Consider the following 19629-nt stretch of genomic DNA (forward strand, 5'->3'; position numbering starts at 1 on the left):
CCTTAGCAGTAATGGCTGGATGGTGTTGAAAGCACTAGAGAAGTCAACAATCATGACTCTCACGGTGCTCCCATGGAACTCCAGTATTACCTCACAGAGCTAGTCTGCACACTCCCTAAAGAGCCTGGAACTGATGTTATCAGGGCCTGATGCCTCCCTGGCCTTTGTCCTCCTTAACTCCCTCCTAAACTGGTTAAGGGTGAGGCAGAGGGGGTGGGCGGTGGCTGGTCTGGAGCTGTGGGTTGTTCGGGGTCCCTTTGTTGCGGTCGGAGGAAGGGCAGAGTGGACTGCGTGGTCCTGAGGTGTGAACAGCTGCAGCTGGGAGGAGACGCCTGGACTGGAGAGGTGCAAAGAGGGGGCCTGGCAGAGTCAAAGCTGTTGAAGAACTGATTTAATTCATTAGCCCAGGCTTGGTCACCGGTGACCCGATGGGGCAACTTCTTTAATATTGGTGTAAACTTGGTCCAGTATGCTATTGTGTCTTGTCTGAAAATTGGTGTGTAATTTTGGCATCACAGTTTTCAAGTCCACATGGTTAAGGTCACCTGCTACAATCACAGCTCCCTCTGAATATGCATTCAGCTGGTTATTAATAACTAGGGTGCTGGCGGGGTTGTGGGATTTGCCCAACCAGTCCACGTGTGTTATGCAGACTTGGAGAAGGCATTCAAACACTTCCCCTGTAGCACTCGGGGGGGGGGGGGGGGGGGGGGGGGTCCTCTGGGAGATTGCAGTCCGAGGCTCTTTGCTAAAGGGCGGCAGCTGCAGCAATGCAGTCGGTCGAAAGGCGATGCTCCCAATTTACCGGTCAGACTACGTTCCCACCCTCACCTGTGGCCATAGGCTTAGAGCCGTGACCGGAAGAACAAGATAACAGATACCAGTGGCCAAATGACTGTAGAAACAACAAAAATATTCAAATATTCATGTCCTGTTTGATTAGTTTGTATTTTTTAATTAATATGTTCAGCCACAATTTAAAAGCAAAGTCTGATTTTCATTGGTTAATTTTTGGTCATTTTAATTGATTACTACTTTTGTCAGTTCTGAGTTATTTGCATGGCCATTGTGGGAATCAACTGTGTTTTCAGTGGGGTAGAAAGATCTTACACTTCTGTTTTCATGCATGTAACAGCTAAATTCTTTTACTGCATGCAGATAAACTGGAAATGCAATTGGGCTTTTCTGAGAAGCCCAAAGTGGCAACCATTTATTAACCGAGACTGTTACAAAACACTAGAGTATGGTGCAGCCTCATCAAATGCTGCCAATACGTAAACGTTTTTACTTTACTCAAACAACTTAAAGCTGAAAATGAAAGAAAAGAAAAAGAGGATATTTCACTCTTCAGCAATTCACCAAGAATTTCATAAATGGATACAATGGATAAATAAACTTTCATTGAAAAGCATCAAATTATAATATAATTTTATATAATCCATCAGAGATGAGTTTGCATTCATAGTAATAGCTTAACTGTTCAAAAAAATCAGACATTTAACAGGATTGTTCATCTTATCCATATAGTCATAACTGAATAGCAACTGCCATCTGTTATCATAGACAAGAGTGATGTGTGTTCTCTTGCCTGTCAAGGAAAGGTATGTGTACTGTTACATAATACAGTAAGTACAGTACAGTAACAAATTCATGAATTTCCATTAAAAACTCAGTTCTTTAAACTGTAGCACACACGTTTACACTTAACTCACAATAAATATTCGACTTATATGTATTTAAGACAAACTTTGGTTGAAATTAGAAATTACTGCGTAACATCAGAATTCATGTCATCAATAGAACTGCTAGTCAAATTTAAAACTTGTCATAAGTCATGAGTAAATGCAAATGTAAAAGTCTTCAACACTGACTTGTACAGTAAAAGGCCTAAGATGAATTGGCACTATACAAATGGAACTGAGTTGAATTGAAGATGTTATAGTTTTACTTTTTTAGACCACTGGGGTCTTTTATGGTTCTGCTTTATTACAGATGTCAGATTATGTAATAATAATATTTTAATAACGTTAACGCGTAGGTTGAGATACAGTGCTCCTCCTACAAACGCTCCAATACATTGACCCTTCCCTCCCTCTATACTGTATGTATAAATAGGTACACAAACGCAGCAGGTTTCAAATCTTAACCTAGGATCCTTTTAGAGACATCAGAGGACGCCAACCTGAAAACCACGCCTGCACCAAGAAGAACAAACATCTGCTCATCCAACTGCTTCAACTGAATCTCACCCATCGTTTCAACTGGAGACAAACAAATCTAGAGGTTTGCTCAAATAAATGAATCCATACTGTATGTAAAAATGTTTTATTTATTACTCACCTTTCTGTAGATCTCAAAAACTGTTTATGCGATACTGATCTTTTGGACTAGGTCTATACAAAAGATTGCTATCAAGACCCTGCATACATAAATAACGTCATTCAAAAATGTCGTGTCACCCGGGGTTTTAATCTTTAAGCAAACTGCTTGATTAGATGACAGCCACAGTTCTGATGTATGTGTTCCACATAGCTCAAAAGAGATGTGGGGTTGAGAGGAAGAAGTTCATTGTGTAGTTAGGTTATTGATAATGGTTTTGGTTATTTACATTTAAATATTGCAGCCTCTGCTGCTAAACATCTAACTGCAGGTGCAGTGTTCTGTTATGTTTTCTACCTGAGTAAGTCTTTCTGCCTGATCTAGGCATGTACACCAGGTTGATCATCGCTGTGCTGGTTGTGGCAGCAGTAGCAGTAAACACTGCAACTGCACAGTCCATACGCTTGACGGCACAATCAAACGGCACGGCAAACTCAAACACTACATCTAACACTACTTCTACAACGCAAGGTCCTACAACACAACCCTTAAACCCAGTGGGGGGGGTGAGTGATATGCATCTATATGAGATAGAATAAACAGCTGAATTGGTCACTATAATGAAGTTAAATTTCAATAAAATCCACATTATCTAATCACTTTTCTTTTGTTCCATGTCCCTTGCAGACAAGTATCTCAAGAGCCGGTTGTGGGACCCAACAGCTCTGTTTGACTCAACCCGCTTCATGTGACCCATCCAGTGCATCATCATGTTACTTTATTTCCTCCCAGCAGCTGAGTGGTCAAATCTATCAGCTTGGGCTGTCAGGAAGCTCACCAGGCTACATCGCTGTCGCTTTGTCAACTGGCACCTCAGTTGTATGTCAAGTTCTATTACTTAGCCAAATAAGTCTGACATCAAAGCCATCGAGGTAAACAATAAAATGTTTCTGGTTATTTGCAGGGAAACAATGACACAACCTACATTTGTGCAAACAACAACAACATGGTTCAGTTCTTCGTCGGTTACCTCACTGGCAGTACACTGACAACAACACCTGTGGGCCTTTTTTCTCTTAAATATATATAAAACACAAAAGTAAGAACTTACCTTTACTGTAACTGTCTAAATGTGTTCGTTCTGCAGTTGAGTGTAAGCTCTGTGAATGGCAGTGTCAATGGAAACAAAATCCAGTGCATATTCAATGCCACATTACCATCTGGAATCACCAAAGCACTAAACTTTCAAGTGGGATTCCTCACTGGAAGCTACAGTAAGCTAACCTGTCAGAGATATACATTCACACATACACCATGTACGTCAGCCATGTTATCTCTTATCTCTACTGTTCTCAGCTAATGGTACACTGGGCAATGCCACCATCATATTCCAACAATCTGCAGATCTGTCCAATCCAGCCAGCCACGCCATCACATTCAAGCAATCACTGACCCAAGGTAAGCAAGGCTTTGGCAAAACATTATAGACCTTGATATCTCCTCTTGAAAGATCAAATATCTCCCATTCTATCAACAGCTGTGCTGATTGTTGTGATTGCACTGGGTCTGACCATGTAATGAGGAAGTCAAGAAAAGGAATTCATCACACACCATAAACAGTTACAGTTTGCCTGTACTTGGAGATTGAGTGAAACTGTTCTCAGCTTTTAGAGGATCTGGGTCTAACAAAGTAGATTTAAATTAAATGCTAATGTATACTCAGTTCGTTCAGTGACGTAAACCAATCACTAAATGGCAAAAATGTGATTAAACTGGGAAACAATATAACAACCGTGACCACTGGGTGTAAAACATCAGACCTGGCTATGCATTACTAAAAAGTGACACATACATTTTCTCCCTTCATTCACTCACAAAGATGCCAGCAATTGGCAGATGTGTTTTTTATTCTCTTCAGTGTAAGTAAACATATTATTATAAATATAACTACTTGTACATAATATACCATTTAATATTGATCATTCAATTACACACAATTGTGAAGTCTTGATTGGCTGATATTTTAGTGTGTAATTATGTGTGTGAAAGAATTTTCCATTTATAGGATATCGGTGAAGATGATTTTTGTGAATTCCACTATGTAATTTAAATTTTTAAAAATAAATATTTGAATCAAAATATTTTTTATTATATAAATTGTCTGAAATTGTTGACAGAACAATTACACCCTCACTCTGCACATCAATTACACTGTATCAATATACATTTCAAGACATTTAAGTCCAGAATCATAACAGAAAAGTGCTATCAGCAGGGTTTTTCCCTTCTGTCTTTTCAGGCCTTATCTCAGTTACAATTGTCACACTGCAGAACACAGTCGAATTAAAATTTGTTTACTGGAAATAACACAGGTTCTCAAAAGATAAGATAAAAGATAACAAGACAAGGTACAAAGGCATAATTTTTCACAATTTTTTTACTTAGGAGTCCTTCCAACCTGAAAGGGTTAGAGCTCATCACTAAAGATGAATACTATAGGCAAAAAACACCAGTGAAGACGGCTTTTCTATTGATTATTGAGAAGATATGAATAATGTAGAAAATGTTGTTTTATATCAGCATCATACTGTAGATTAATTCTCAGCACTTTCAGAATATTCCATCAATTGGAAAAAATCTATAATGTTACCACTTACTGTAACCTTAAGGTGAAAAACATTCCTTCTGGTAGAAGTTGTTTTCGTTGTTGTTGACTCAGATCAAGGAACATCAGATACTTAGGCAAAGAATTATCACCTAGTCTGTCAGAGCTTATTGAACTAAACTATAATCCATAATTTAAACGAATAGAAGCCAAGCTCAAAACATGGCAGGTCTTACCTATTTCACTTATGGGAAGAATTGCCACCATGAAAATGATTATCCTGCCTAGACTGAACCACAAGATCTCAATGATTCCAACTTAGCCAGGGAGGTGTGGTTTATGGCTTTGGACTCATCCATCTCAAACCTTTTATGGAGAAATAAGATGCCACGAATCAGCTTAAAACGCCCCAAAAATCCAAACACTGCAGTGGCCTGGTACGACCTAACTTCTTTGACTATTTTCTCTCGAACAGACTGAGTCCACAAATTGATATAAAACCCAGTCCAACAGACTAGACAATGCACAAACATTTTTTTGTGGAAACATTACAGTTGCAGGGGCCGGCACGTGGTGCAGTGGGTAGCACCAAATACATGCATTAGTTTCATTGGTCACTCTGGATTGGGTCTGCCTGTAGGTGTGAGAGTCCAGCACCCCTGCGACTAGAGGATGGATGGATGGATGAATTACAGTTACTATTTATCAGCACAAAAATCAAACACCATAGTTGCTACCAGCGTATTAGCATAGCAACATCTCTCTCAAAGCCTGGTAGGATTTTCTTAAAATTACTGACCAGTGGATAGGGCCCTCTCTTTGATGTTTCTGTCTACTGGACCCCTCAGGCATCTGGTGGACTTCCAAACATCCTAATGCCTAAGCTTATACATGTACATTGGGACCTGGGGGGTGGGTTCTTTCACTGGGACCTGGAGGTAAGGCTAGCTGTGACCTAACCCATGAGCCCTGGTAGAGAGGATTACCTCCCAGTTTTAACTATACAGTATCTGGGACATCTAAGGTTGGGGGACACTGTCCAGAAGGAACTCTATCAGCCAGCAGTTGTGCCCCTGGAATTCTCCCTCACCTTTAGTGCACTCCAGCTCCACACACTCACATTCAAGCTGGGCTGCATGGCCATGGGGTGCCTATCCTGTTATCCTCTGATTCACCCTGGTTGGGGAGGGGGGCTCTAGGCTCTTGGCCTGGCTACCTCATCTTCTGACATATACCAGAGAAAAATTGACACTACAAGTGTTCCTGAGAGGGCTCACCCCAGAGTGGCGACACAAACATGAATAGGATTCCTAGCAGCACCGAGTTCACAGGGCGATTCGCTTCAGGAAGCAGAACAAGCTGAAGAGGTGCTGGAGGCTAAGGCACTGCAAAATCAATCTCCACCTTGGGGGACAATGGTTTGGAGGGTAAATTGTGATGGGTGATGGGTAAATCGCACATTTATTCTGCCTAGAGGATATTACGAATGAATGTATTGTTGGCTTTACTGACAAATGCCAGTATGAATGAGAGACGGGGCCAATGGTGGCAGCGGTTCGGCAGAGTGATGTTAACAGAGAAAGAGAGTCCGTTTTTAGAGAAAAATTGCAGAGGCAGTAGGAGGCAGACCTGGTGCTGGCAGAGGTTAAAGGGTGAATGACAGAATTGTCCAGCCGTGATGGCTAAAGGTTAATGCACATTAGGGCAGCCTGGAGCTCTATAATGGCCTTCTTTACCTGTAATGGCAGTTATCTATGGGGGATTGATTGGTTACAACTTCTTGGCCCTCATTCTCTGTGTTCAAAGATGCATCGGTGGGTCTATGGAGCACGCAGGGCCAGTCTGTTAGGATTGTGTTCGTGGAAAACTTCGGTACCCAAGTCGGAACCGAGATCTTAAATAAGAACAGTTATTTAATAAATAAAAGCAGAATGGTCTAACTAATCAGGAAACCAAAAAACACTCCTGCAAAATGAACACAAAATAAACCAGGAGGACAAAACTGAGTACAGCATACCTGGACATGCGTGTCATTGTCAGTGTCAACATCAATGACCCAGCACAGACTGGCAGGCGGGGTGGGCATACTGTATACTGTAAAGGGAGAGCAGAGGGTAGGCACAGGTGTGTGGAATAGACATGATTGTGTTCACTGAGGGATAGAGATGGAGCAGGTGTGGTCCAGAGTAAGGGCGTGGAATTGTGGGGGAAACAGGAGACACAGAAGGGGTGGTTCTGCCAACCCTGGTATTCTGACACAGTCACATTGGCTGGAGAAAAGAACCCAGTCAAAGGTCAACAATAAATATAAATATATAGTATAAATTGGTGGTGTTACCACTGTATTTAACAGCCTTTTTGCAGATTGTACAGGTTGCCGTTGTTTCAAAACTGTTTAAAAAAAATGTTTGAAAACATTTGAAACCACACGCTGCTACTCTTTCTTGCTTCCATCCTTCGTCTTCGTCTCTGTCCTCCTCATGCTTGTTAGTTTACTGGCCGAGTATCTGAGTCACGTGAGATCTCAAAGCAAGAGGAAGGTGTGAGGGGGAGGGGTGATGGTGTGTGTCTGCTTCGCTCTGGCATTCAGGCGCAGGCACGTCACACAGGCACTTAGAGACGCAGACGGACAAGATAGTTAGGTCGCCTCTGGCGGTAGCAGTGCGTACGGGAATAAAACTTTAACTAAAGTATCAATATCTTTGTCGGGGTATCGATCGATATCGGTACTGGCTTTGGTATTGATATTAACGATATTAGGTCGATCCGCCCACCCCTACTGTGCAGGCTCTCTCCTAAGCCTAGAAGGGACCCACACCTCTGCAGCAGCACAGTACCTTGTTCGCGCACCCATGGAGAGGGTCTGAGTGCGTCGCAGCAGTTAGAGTTAGTGTTGCCATGATGGGAAAGAAGAAATATTGTATGGTTGCTTTAAAATAATCATGTTTTGACTAAAACTATTGTATGAACTAAAAACAACTTTAAAAGTCACAGTGTATTTAAAATCAAAGCTTTTCCTATGTGCATGCAACAGTGGTAACCTAAGGAAATGACACAGAGGCTCCGTCAATTGAATAAAACACAAAGACATTTCACGTTTTGTGTGTTTCATTTGATGTCTTTTTTTAAACATTGTAATGTTTCACACCACACACAGCAGTGGAAAAAGGGCTTTAGCCTCATTCCCAGCAACATGTTGAAGCCGTCCCTAAAACGTAATGTCTAATTCCCACACAGGCCAATAAAGCTGCTTGGTTTGCTTACCAGTGTCTGTACTTCACTGTTCTTTTACTAGCTTGATTTGATTCTGAACTGGCGTTTGCTTAGTTCTGTCAGATTGTAGCTCCTTTCCTCGTACCCAAAAAAGTGTAGTAAAGTCGGAGGACGCCTTCTCAACATTCATCCTGAACATGAAAATTGTTACTTTGCAAATGGATTTGCAATGTGCAGTTTCAACAATCAAACAAAACCAAACACTAAACAATTCCATAGTAAAACAAGTTTTCGGGCCAACCCTTGAATGGTATTTACATGGCCAAAGACTACAGTGACAATTTGAGGATATATGAGCAATTGACAGAATATGCAGAAGGTTTTCTGAGTTTTACTCGAGACAAAGTAAATTTAATAAAATGCTTCACTAAATTTAACCATAACTCTGTTTCCAGTGGTGTAGAAAGACCTTTCATTGTGGATGTGCCTTTCTAGGAAATGCAATGCTCCATTAAATGAACAAGTAGTTATCATTTAAGTGTTTCAAAGTGTTAAAAGCCAACTATCAATATTTACAGCAAGTGCCTAAACATACATAAAGGCTTTATTGTCTTTCCGTGAAAGAAAAGAAAAAGAATAACTCTTTTTACTCCATTTTACTAGTTTTCAATATTTCTAATACATAACTTTTAAATTAATGATCCAATTTTCTAGTTATGTTTGTAGATTTAGGAATACGTTCACAGAGGTTAATTGTTCCTAGAAACGACCATCTGTTATATTACTGTGTTACTTTCTTACAAAGAGCAAGCAAGTGTACATAAGAATGTGTGATACACAATAGGTTTTCTTAAACAAACTTGACAACTTGAACTTCCAGTAACAAACCGGTTCTCTAAACTGAGGCGCACACAGACATTTACACTCACATAAGATATTCTGCAGTATTTAAATATATTTAAAACAGAATCTTGTTTTAAGCTTGACAACAGAATTCCTGCCACCGGAAAAAATGCCAGTCCATTGTAGAAGCCGAGCAAGTAAATGCATGTAAGGTCTTAAACCCTAACTTGTAAAGTGTCTTGTGATAATTTTTGTTGTTAACTGGAACTATATAAATAAAATAGAAATGCAAAATTTAGGTTTTAAAATGTTTTAGACTGCTGCTCTTATTTTACAGTGATGTCAGGTGCATTAATATACACAGCTTTCATGTTTTTTAATTGTGTAGGTTGAAATACAATACTACCCAAAACTCCTCCTAAAACATCCGTGATGTCAGAGGGGTGTTGAAATCCAATTCTTTGATCCGCCCATTCCTCTAAATACATAAATACGTACACGACCTAAGCCGGTGTCAATTCTTAACCTAGGATCCTGTTGGACACATCAGAGGGAGTCAACCTGAAAAAACCGCGCCTGCAGCAAGAATACCTCATCTATTCTTTAAACTAAAGACAAAAAAATCTACGGGTAAGCTCAAATAAATTAATAATTATATGCTAATGTTTTATTTATTACTCACCTTTCTATAAATCTTTGTTCTAAAGCTTTTTTCCAAGCAACACACTAACTAAAAGTTAATCCTGTAAAATATATGCTGTTAATGTCTAATCGAGAAGAAGTCGAGAAATTAGGTAATATAATATTTACACCGGTTTACACCAGTTTAAATGATACTGGTCTCTGGGACCAATTCCATGTAAAAGATTGCCAACGAAAACTAGTTTAAGCACATTTGGAACACATCAACTGTAGACCAAGTTGTGAAAGGAAACAATGGAAGAAACAATGGTCCTTCTTTGTTCATTCATTTATTTTTCCTCTCTGCACCGTGTCCCAGTTTAACAAACTGCTTGACATAAGGAAAACAAGCAGTAATTTACGTGTTATTGAGATATATAGTTTAAAAAGGATACGAATTTTTCCAAATTCTTTACTCTCAGAAGAAGAAATCATCTATAACATCCTCAATAATGTATACAGTATATACATACATGCAATACATTTTTAATTAGTTTAGGGTTACAGCATTTACACTAATACCGTTTACCTTTGCTAAATCACAAGTCTGTTATGCAGTAAGGTTATTGGTAATGGTTCTATTATTTACTTTTAAGTATTGTAGGATGCAGCCTTTGCTACTTCCATCTGCTACTGTCACTGCTACTAGATCTAACTGCAGGTGCAGTGTTCTGTTATGTTTTCTAACTAAGTAACCCTTTCTGCCTGATCTAGACATGTACACCAGGCTCATCATCGCTGTGCTGGTTGTGGCAGCAGTAGCAGTAAACACTGCAACAGCACAAACCAACTCAACAAATGCCACCACAACAGCAATGCCCAACACCACGGTAGTAGCAGCAACGCCAAGCAGCACAGGATTACCAAACACCGCAGCAACGTCAGGCAGCACAGGATCAACAAACACCACAACTTCAAACGTTACTATTACAACACAAAGTACTACTACAACACCACTCCCAGTGGGGGCCCTTACTGTGAGTGAAGTGAAAAGCATATTAGATAAAAAAAAAGAATAGTTAAGTTGCTCATAATAATGAAGTTGAGTTTCAATAAAATCCACATTATCTAATCCATTTTATGTCCCTTGCAGACAACTATCTCTAAAAACGGTTGTGGAACCTCTAAGCTCTGTGTGAGAAGTCCCTCTTCATGTGACCCGTCCACTGGAATATGTTACTTTATTTCCGCCAAGCTTCAGAGTGGTCAAAACTATCAGCTTGAGCTGTCAGGAAACACAACAGGCTACATCGCTACCGCTCTCTCAACTGGCAGCTCAGTTGTACGTTAAGTTCTATTACTTACCCAAAAAAGTCTGACATTAAAGCCATCAAGGTAAACAATAAAATGTTTCTTATTATTTGCAGGGAAATGGTGACACAACCTACATTTGTGCAAACAACAGTGGTGTGGTTCAGTTCTTAGTTGCTAGCTACAGTAATGGCACTGGGCTGACGACAACATCAACCGTGAGTGTTTTATCTCTTAAAGTATACTACCACATTAATATATATATATATATGAGCTATATATATATATATATATATATATATATGAGCTATATATATATATAAATGTAAACTAAATGTTTTTGCTCTGCAGTCGAGTGTGAGCTCTGTGATTGGCAGTGTCAATGGAAACAAAATCCAGTGCGTATTCAATGCCACATTACCAGCTGGAATCACTAAAGCATCATCATCACTCTTTCAAGTGGGATTCCTCACTGGAAGCTACAGTAAGCTAACCTGTCAGAGATATGCATTCACACATACACCATGTACATCAGCAATGTTCTCATCTAGTTGTGTTTCTCATCTGTTCTCAGATAATGGTACACTGGGCAATGCCACTCTTGCATTCCAACAATCTGCAGATCTGTCCAATCCAGCCAGCCATGCCATCACATTCAAGCAATCACTGACCCAAGGTAAGCAGGGCTTTGACAAAATGTTATATACCTTAACCCTTCTTAAACGATCAAATACCTACAGTGCAAGTTATTGATACTTTGCTTCTCATTCTATCAACAGCTGTGCTGATTGTTATGGTTGCACTGGGTCTGACCATGTAATGATGAAGTCAAGAAAATGAATTAATCACACACCATGACCAGTTACAGTATGCCTGGAGCTACTGTACTTGGAGATAATAGTGAAACTATTCTCTGTTTTTAGAGGCTCTGGATCTAACAAAGATTTTAATTAAATGTTATATCTATGTTCAGTAAGTTCAGTGGTGTAAACCAATCACTAAATGACAAGAATATGATTAAACTGGGAAACATTTTAACAACTGGGACTAGATGTACATCTTATGGACATCAGACCAAATCAACTACCTGGCAATGCCTTACTATTAAACAGTGATACATACATTTTCTCCCTTCATTACACTCACAATGATGCCAGCAATTGGCAGATGTGGATTTTATTCTCTTTGGTGTGAGTAAACATATTATTGATAAGTTAAATATACACACTGTGAAGCCTTCATTGGCTAAGTGTGTGATTGTCTGTGAAGGAATTTTCTATATACCAGATATTGGTGAAGATGATTTTTGTACCAACTTTTTAAAACATTTTTGTTGAAATAAATATTTAAAGCAAATAAATCATTGTTTTCTCATTATATAATATTTCTAATATTGTTGACATAATTTTAGCAGTTAATTAAATTTCATCAGCATTCATTCAACATTCTTGCCTTAGTGTTTCTACAATTCACCATAAAACATATACTGTAGATGAATACTATATTATTTTCTCTATAAACACATTTACAGCCTCACAACTGCAAATATTTACGACAAGTCTTCTATTAGTCAGCGGTTATGTGTTTATGTTTTTTGCTGTTTGTAGCCTAGTACAGAGTTAGAACATCCCCAGTTCAATCGTCACCTCTGGTACTGCATCCTTGAGCAAGAGAAGGCCCTTCAGCCCTTCTGCACTCAAAAAAAACCTGAGGCCTAAAGCGTGGACTTTATGTAATTTAATTACAGAAATACCAGGTAAGAAGTTACATTTAATGTGAAGTCTTTCAATGAGATTAGGGTTACGCCATGGAACAGCTGGACTTGAACCAAAAACCTTCTCTTTCCCAGTCCGATGCTATCCATCCATCAGTGACTAAAAAAACGTAAAATAAAATTTTGATTTTTTTTCCATTTATCTGTGTTATACATGTTATAAAGTATATTTTTTCTTATAATTTCAATTCTCTTAACATTTTCTGATTAAAATCACTAAATCTGCACATTTCCTAATCTAATATGGCGAAAAACCGTAAGTGAGGCGTCAGCGAGGGGAGCCTGAGCCCCGATGCTGAAACTGTCAGTAAATGGGCTGTTACAAGGCATAATCCCTTTCTTTTTTTCACATTTTGTCTCCAGTATAATGTTTCCAGCCAGATTTATTCTACACCATGACTTTGTACAACCTGTCTCATGTGTTTTACAATGTTTTTGTGACATGATTACTTTTCTCATCGCGTTACAGTTTTTCTCAGTCGCTTTAGTACAATTCTCAGATCAGAATTGAATTTTGCAAATATATGTGTGCATTTCTCAAAACAATTTGTACAAAAAGCAAAACATTATGGATTTCTTGCAAAAGTCTGTCTAATGCTCAAAATCTTTAGTTCATCTCTTAAAACTAAGTTTTTATGTCATTGAACATGTCAATGCCATCAGAATGTCAAGTCCTTGTGTCTTTGTCTACGAACAAGACAGTCAAATTACTTTAATTCTGTCATCTCTTGCGATGCAGCGTGGAAAGAATATTTTAGAGCGTCTTATCCAGCTTAGTAAGGTGAAGTAGGGTGAAGAAATGGAGAGTAGGGTGAGATGAACTCCATCCGCATCCTGTTGTGGGCTGCAAACCATTACCTGATGATGTTGGAGTGATGAAACTCACATTGTCCCAAAGTATCACATAATTTGGCAGGTGATCTCCACTCTGACCGCTCTCTTCATCAGAGTTGAGGTCCCTGTAGAGAGTTTCTAGAAAGATGATAAGATGCTCTGTGTTGTATGGACCAATTATGGGAATATGAGTAAGCACACCATTGTCAGGTAGCAGCACCCATGGTTATTTTCCCACCTGTTTGCCTGGCACACCAACTGTAGCCCTGTGGCCGATGATATTTCAGCCACGCCTTCTGCATTTGTTAGGTTGAAGCCAGCCTCATCCATGTAGATGAAGCTGTGTGGCCGTTCATGTGCTTCCAGTTCCGTCATACGCTATAAACAGAAGACACAAAATGAGTTTTATGAATTACAAGCATTTTTATTTTGGCCAAGATTGAGTTACATCAAGTGTATACATCACATATTGCATTATGTTTCTACAGCCATAGCAAATGTGTAAAGATCACACTCACTGTAATGTATATCAATGTATGATATACATAGTGCTTACTGTGTGGTACAGTTGCTGCATGTCCATGCATGTTTTACCTGTACGTACTGGTAGCGTAGTTCCTTCACTCTTTCACCACTTCATTTAAATGGAACAGTGCACAGCTGCTTCATATTCATCCGATGTCTTTTCAGCACTCTGTCAGTGGTTGAGATGCTGTCTGTTTGGATATTTGCAAATATGTTGTTGTCCTTTATAATGGCACTTTATCGCCCTTAGTCTTATGGCATTGTTTTCTACAACCACAGTGCAAATAGCCTCAGAGAAGGAGCAGGGGCCCTCTGCTGCCCCTGTGAAGTTGTCTCGCAGACCTATGTAGGAAATATATAGTATTGTATTGTAAACATACTGTGATATTGTGTGAAACATTACAGGACAATTCATATTTTAGATTACATACCTGTTCTCTCTACGAAAAGTCTGAATCATTGAGGATACAGTTGTTCTCCCAACATTTGGCTGCACCCTTTTACCAGCCTCAGCCATTGTGCTAATGGTTGACAACATGCTCTGCAAGTGTGGTTCTTATCAGGAACACATACACGTCTTCAACCTCTTGCTCTGTTTTGCCCCCTAACTCCTCCACCACGCAGCCTCACTCCTCTTCTTCTTCTCTCTGGCTGTTGACACCATTCCCTGTCCTTCCATTGTAAGACATAGAACTTTGTGTTGTGCTCCAGCCACATATATACTTGCCAGTTGATGGTTAATGATATGTACCTTTGTTAGAGGAAGTCAAGTCACCTGAGAGCAATTTACCAATTCAGGACAGATTTAGAAAAGAACATATAATGGAGATGTATAAAAATATGTTTGTCACATTCTGACAACTTGGTCAACCATTTTACAGTTAATGACTTATACGATGAACTAATGACTAGATGTTTTGAGGAGTAAGACTATCATTCTGATCTGAGAAATGTACTAAAGTGACTGAGAAAAACTGTAAAACCGACAAAGAAAACTCATGAGGGGAGGGTGAACAGGTCTGTGCCTCATCCAAAAGGGGGCGCTGCTACCACCCTTCAACACAGGGTGTCCCTACAAATGGGTTTCACTTTGCTAAAAAGACTTACTGAATGACACTACGTAAAACATTGCTTGAGAAGTAAATTTAAACCTTGAGTGAAGTATTCTATGTTATCCTAATGAAGGATAACCACATGCTGGTGATCTCAGCAATTGCAAGGCGACTTTGACCCCACATTAAACAACCACATTTTTGATAAGACACAGTAGCCTGAATCACGGTACAACTCACAGCTGATTGTTGCAGGGAGCCCACACACCTTCAGTTCCAGGAGGGCAGGTGTTGCGACCCATGCCGCCCACACAGAGCCCCCCAGGCAGAGCTGCAGCAGCCACAGAGACAGCACCTGAGGTCAGAGTGGACCACCCTGGGTCAACGCTGTCCGCCCCATGAGAACCAGGGGCAAACACTCCCCCCAGTGGGAGGGCCGGCCTGAGAGAATGGAGCCCGAGGACCCACGGTCCGTAGGGAGCCACAAACTCTCTCACAAAGGACTACAGTAGTCAATTATACGTGAATCATGTGAGAACCCTTAATCATACGTGAATACCTGAACCCAAGACAACACTAATATTCAATGGCTCTGTCATGTCTTACAGCACCTACAACAGCTACCTTTTTAAACGAGCTGCTCTGGCCAGTAACACTAATTACTTATACATTACCGCTAAATTGAAACCCCTAAGCTAGCAAACAAACGTCTTTGGAAAGTTTCTTTGCACAGGGTAATTGAGCCAATGAGGAGACAGAAGAAGAGCCCATGACTACAAAGAAAAGAAAGCTGCATGTCCTGACAACCCACTCAGAGTTCAACTTGCTAGCCAGGGAAATTATATCTTGGCTTAACAGCTGAGTCTCTCAGTAATACGTGACTGGGTAAAACAAAACAAAATATTTTACTTCAGACAGGTGAAAGACAAACAACTGAGAAAACCTTGTTGGCAATTTCCTAAGTCGTTATTGTGTAAGGTCAGCCGTTATTGTACCAGGTGTCGATTCTCAGTACGTTGACTATGAACACTCTTTCATGGCAATCCATGCTCTGGTCATTACAGTGCATATCACACATTAGAAGTAGCTGTAACTGTGTTGTTGTTATTGTTAATGGGTTATTGGCCGAGAATGAGGTCTGACATTGGCGATTTCTGTGACAGATGCCAGATGTGTGAAGCATTTAGGTAACCTGAACCACAACAAATAGCTCAATTGCAGTCTATACAAGCAGAAAAACCATTCCAGTTTGTCTGCATCAACATTACAGAACTGCCCCTTTACTTCCTATGGATACAAGTATGTTATAGTTGATTAAGATCATTTCACAAAATATGTCGGAGGAACGTTTTTCAGGTCAGGTCAGGACAGACAATATGAATCACATTGTTCAATTTGTATGCCAGAAACTAAACATAAACAAGAAAAGAACTTCACCATACCGGCCCTGTGGAAATGATGGTTAAAGAGTTTAACAGAACGAAAAACAATTAGCCAAAATGATGTGCGATGCTGGGGGGTAGGACAAGACTATGACACTACGCTTGTCAACGGACTTGAGATGGCTTTTCAAGATGTTCATGCGTATCATGAGGAGCAAAGACAAAAACATGAACACTACTACAACAGACAGGTCACATCACCTAATCAGAATGGTGATGTAGTGTGGATGAATGATCACACTAGAGAGCCTCTAACTGAGGCTGATGGAGCCCCTACTCAACAAAACCTGTGGACAATCCTGTCCCTATGAGGAGGATGGAATCTTTCCCCATAGACTCTGGGCATAGGCAAACTAGGCGGTCGCCTAGGGCGCCACATGCTGGAGGGAGCCCCACTCTAAGCCTTCAGAAAAAAAATGCTATTTGCCGTGTATACGTGCGGGGGGCAGGGACTGGACGCAGGCAGGATGGTTGGACCAGGGACCAGACGTAAAATGGCGGTAGAACAATAATAATAACAATGGGAATTTACAACAAAACATTCAATGGCTTCACTGTGGCACTTTGTGTCTGTTAGCTGAAAGGTGTGAAACACAAAGCAGACCATTTTTGCCTAAAAAAAGGCACGGTAGATGAAAGGAACGGGAGCAACAGCAAAATACAAAGAAAACAACCGAAAACGTACATGAAAATAAAGGTTGTTTGTCCTTACAGACATTAAACCTTACAAAGCTTCTGGTGATATTGTTGGTCAATTAGCTTACATGGCTACATGTAGTTAAAACGTTTTCCTCTAACAAACGTCTTATGAAAGAGAGAGATGTTGCTAGGTTAGCTAACATGTGACTGACAGGTCATATTCAGTCAAAGAATGTTTTTTTTTTTAACCACAAAAAAAATACGTGTGACTGACAGGTCATATTCAAAGAATGTTTTTTAACCACTAACCAATGTCTAAGAAGCAAAAACATGTTTGCTAACGTGTGACTGACAGGTCATATTTAGTTTTCTACCGCTTACATGTTCTTACTCACCAGACTTCACCTTAGTTGAACTTTCTGGCGGCCTGAGTAAACAAACCAAGCGGCAGCAGGAGAAATTATTAAAATATTATTTCTTTATATGAGCATTAAAGACAACGTTAACCTGCAAGTCATACAAAGTTCATCTCGTGGTTTGTAAATACTGGATGTAGTAGCAGTAACAAACGCTGTTTATCCATCACGTGAAGATTCTTCATTAAGTGCAGCTGTGTTAAAAGTTACATCGTTACTTAATCTGTTCTGCCGCGAGCGTCAACTGGCTGCGCATCATCTCGTTACATAGTGATGAACGGCGCCACCACAGAACAGCGCAACTTAATTAAACCGTGCAGACACTAAATGTAACAGCAGCATTAAAATATGATGACATGGTTTCTAGTGGTTGTCACTGTTGCCTCGGAGCCAGAAGGAGCCCTGGGGTGTGTTCCAGAAAGATGGTTATGTGACATACCCAGGTAAGTTTGAGGGTAAGTTAGTGATTAACCTCAGCTTTCGGTTCCAAAAACGGAGGTAACGTTCAGGTTATGTATGTAACCATAGCAACTTAGTCTCTGAACATAACCTGCTCCGGAGCAGGTTATGTTTCAGGGTTAGTTCGTTTCAGAGGTGAGCAGGACGTGCCTGTTTGATGACGAGCCCCTGGACGTGGAGGCACATTTGGAACCTTTAATTTCAAACTTAACAAACGCGGGTCTGCACCTACCACAGAAAGCATTGTGTGTGCAGCTCTTCGTTTTTTGCACCAGGACATTTTTTGAGTGGCAGGTTTGTCATTTCTATGATAATCTATGGCACATATTTTAATACGTACACCTCGGACGTACTGCACAGACGCACACGTTCCGTATTCCTTTATTACTTTCCATTTCAGAGTTTCCAAACGTGATTGGGTGCATCGATAGCACCCACATTCCTATTAAAGCTCCTTCAGTCAATGAGGGAGACTATGTTAATAGGAAGTCATTTTACAATATCAATATGCAGGTAACTATTATTTCCTGTTTAGAATCTTTCGGTTTAAAAACCATTAAATTCATTACTGTTTCCACTAACTAGGTGATGCAACCCATCTCCTCACTAATGTTGAAGCCAAATGACTAGGGTCTGTGCATGATTCCAGAGTTTTCAGGGAGTCATCACTATGCCACGCGTTTCAACAGGGTATGTTGTAATTTACACATGTTTTTACTATATTGTTTTATTGTTTTCCCAATTTAATCATTACAGGACACTACAATAGCTACTTGCTGGAGGACAGAGGGTTCCCTTGTCTGCCCTATTTAATGACACCCTACCCTAACCCTGAGCCTGGACCACAGACACAGTTCAACCGGGCCCACAGCAGAACACGGCCAAGGTGGAGATGACCACAGGCATCCTGAAGGCGAGGTTCCAGTGTCTACGTGGCCTCAGGGTCAGTCCAGAGAGGGCATGTGTCATTATAGTGGATTGTGTTGTCCTTCACAACATTGGCATGATGAGAGGAGCGAGCCACCCTCCTTGTCCTGTAGAAGATGACCAAGAGGATCCGGTACTGAACCAAGTAGACCACAGAGATGGAAGACTCTTAAGACACATGATTCGTCAAAATCACTTTTATTAAGGTTTCTGCACCAAAGCTTTTATCAATTCTTCATGTCCTGAAAAATAAAATGGAATATTATTTACCTTGCTTCACACAATGTCCCAGACTGTGTGCTTTCTGGAGGGTCCAATAATATAATCCGTCCATCAGTGACTGCAAGACAATGCAACCCATAAGATCAATGTGAAATAAAGTCTGAGTAGAGGCCTATGCAGGTAAATAAAATAAGCCTGCATACTACTGTTAAGCAGATTCAAATATCCTAGTAATAGAGACAGTAGTTCATTTAAAGTCCTAAGAAATAATAAAGATTAGTACTACTGTGGTAAACTTACATTTCACTAAGTTACTCATGTCGTGGGAGGTGGTATGTGATGAAGTGCCCCAGGAATGCCCTCAACCACTTACTTTTTGTAGGATTTTTTGTTTCATTTTGACTTGGGTTGAGTTCTTCCTGCTCCA

The 19629-nt window shown here is 40.1% G+C and overlaps 1 protein-coding gene and 1 long non-coding RNA gene across 2 annotated transcripts; both read left to right on the forward strand.

Annotated features, from left to right (window-relative positions):
- The first annotated feature begins 749 nt into the window (after positions 1–749).
- LOC129603514 (uncharacterized) lies at positions 750–6903 on the forward strand. The gene is made up of 3 exons (XR_008693411.1): positions 750–3593; positions 3676–3777; positions 3857–6903. It is a non-coding gene; the product is annotated as an uncharacterized LOC129603514 (long non-coding RNA).
- Positions 6904–9455: 2552 nt separating this feature from the next.
- On the forward strand, positions 9456–12272 carry LOC114851338 (putative ferric-chelate reductase 1). The gene is made up of 7 exons (XM_029143114.3): positions 9456–9610; positions 10376–10638; positions 10755–10943; positions 11029–11130; positions 11264–11396; positions 11487–11588; positions 11692–12272. The coding sequence occupies exons 2-7, from the start codon at positions 10378–10380 to the stop codon at positions 11730–11732; spliced, it is 828 nt and encodes a 275-aa protein (XP_028998947.1). The 5' UTR covers positions 9456–9610; positions 10376–10377; the 3' UTR covers positions 11733–12272.
- The last annotated feature ends 7357 nt before the right edge of the window (positions 12273–19629 follow it).

The sequence above is a fragment of the Betta splendens genome, chromosome 2 (assembly GCF_900634795.4).
Source record: "Betta splendens chromosome 2, fBetSpl5.4, whole genome shotgun sequence".
Classification (NCBI taxonomy): Eukaryota; Metazoa; Chordata; class Actinopteri; order Anabantiformes; family Osphronemidae; genus Betta; species Betta splendens.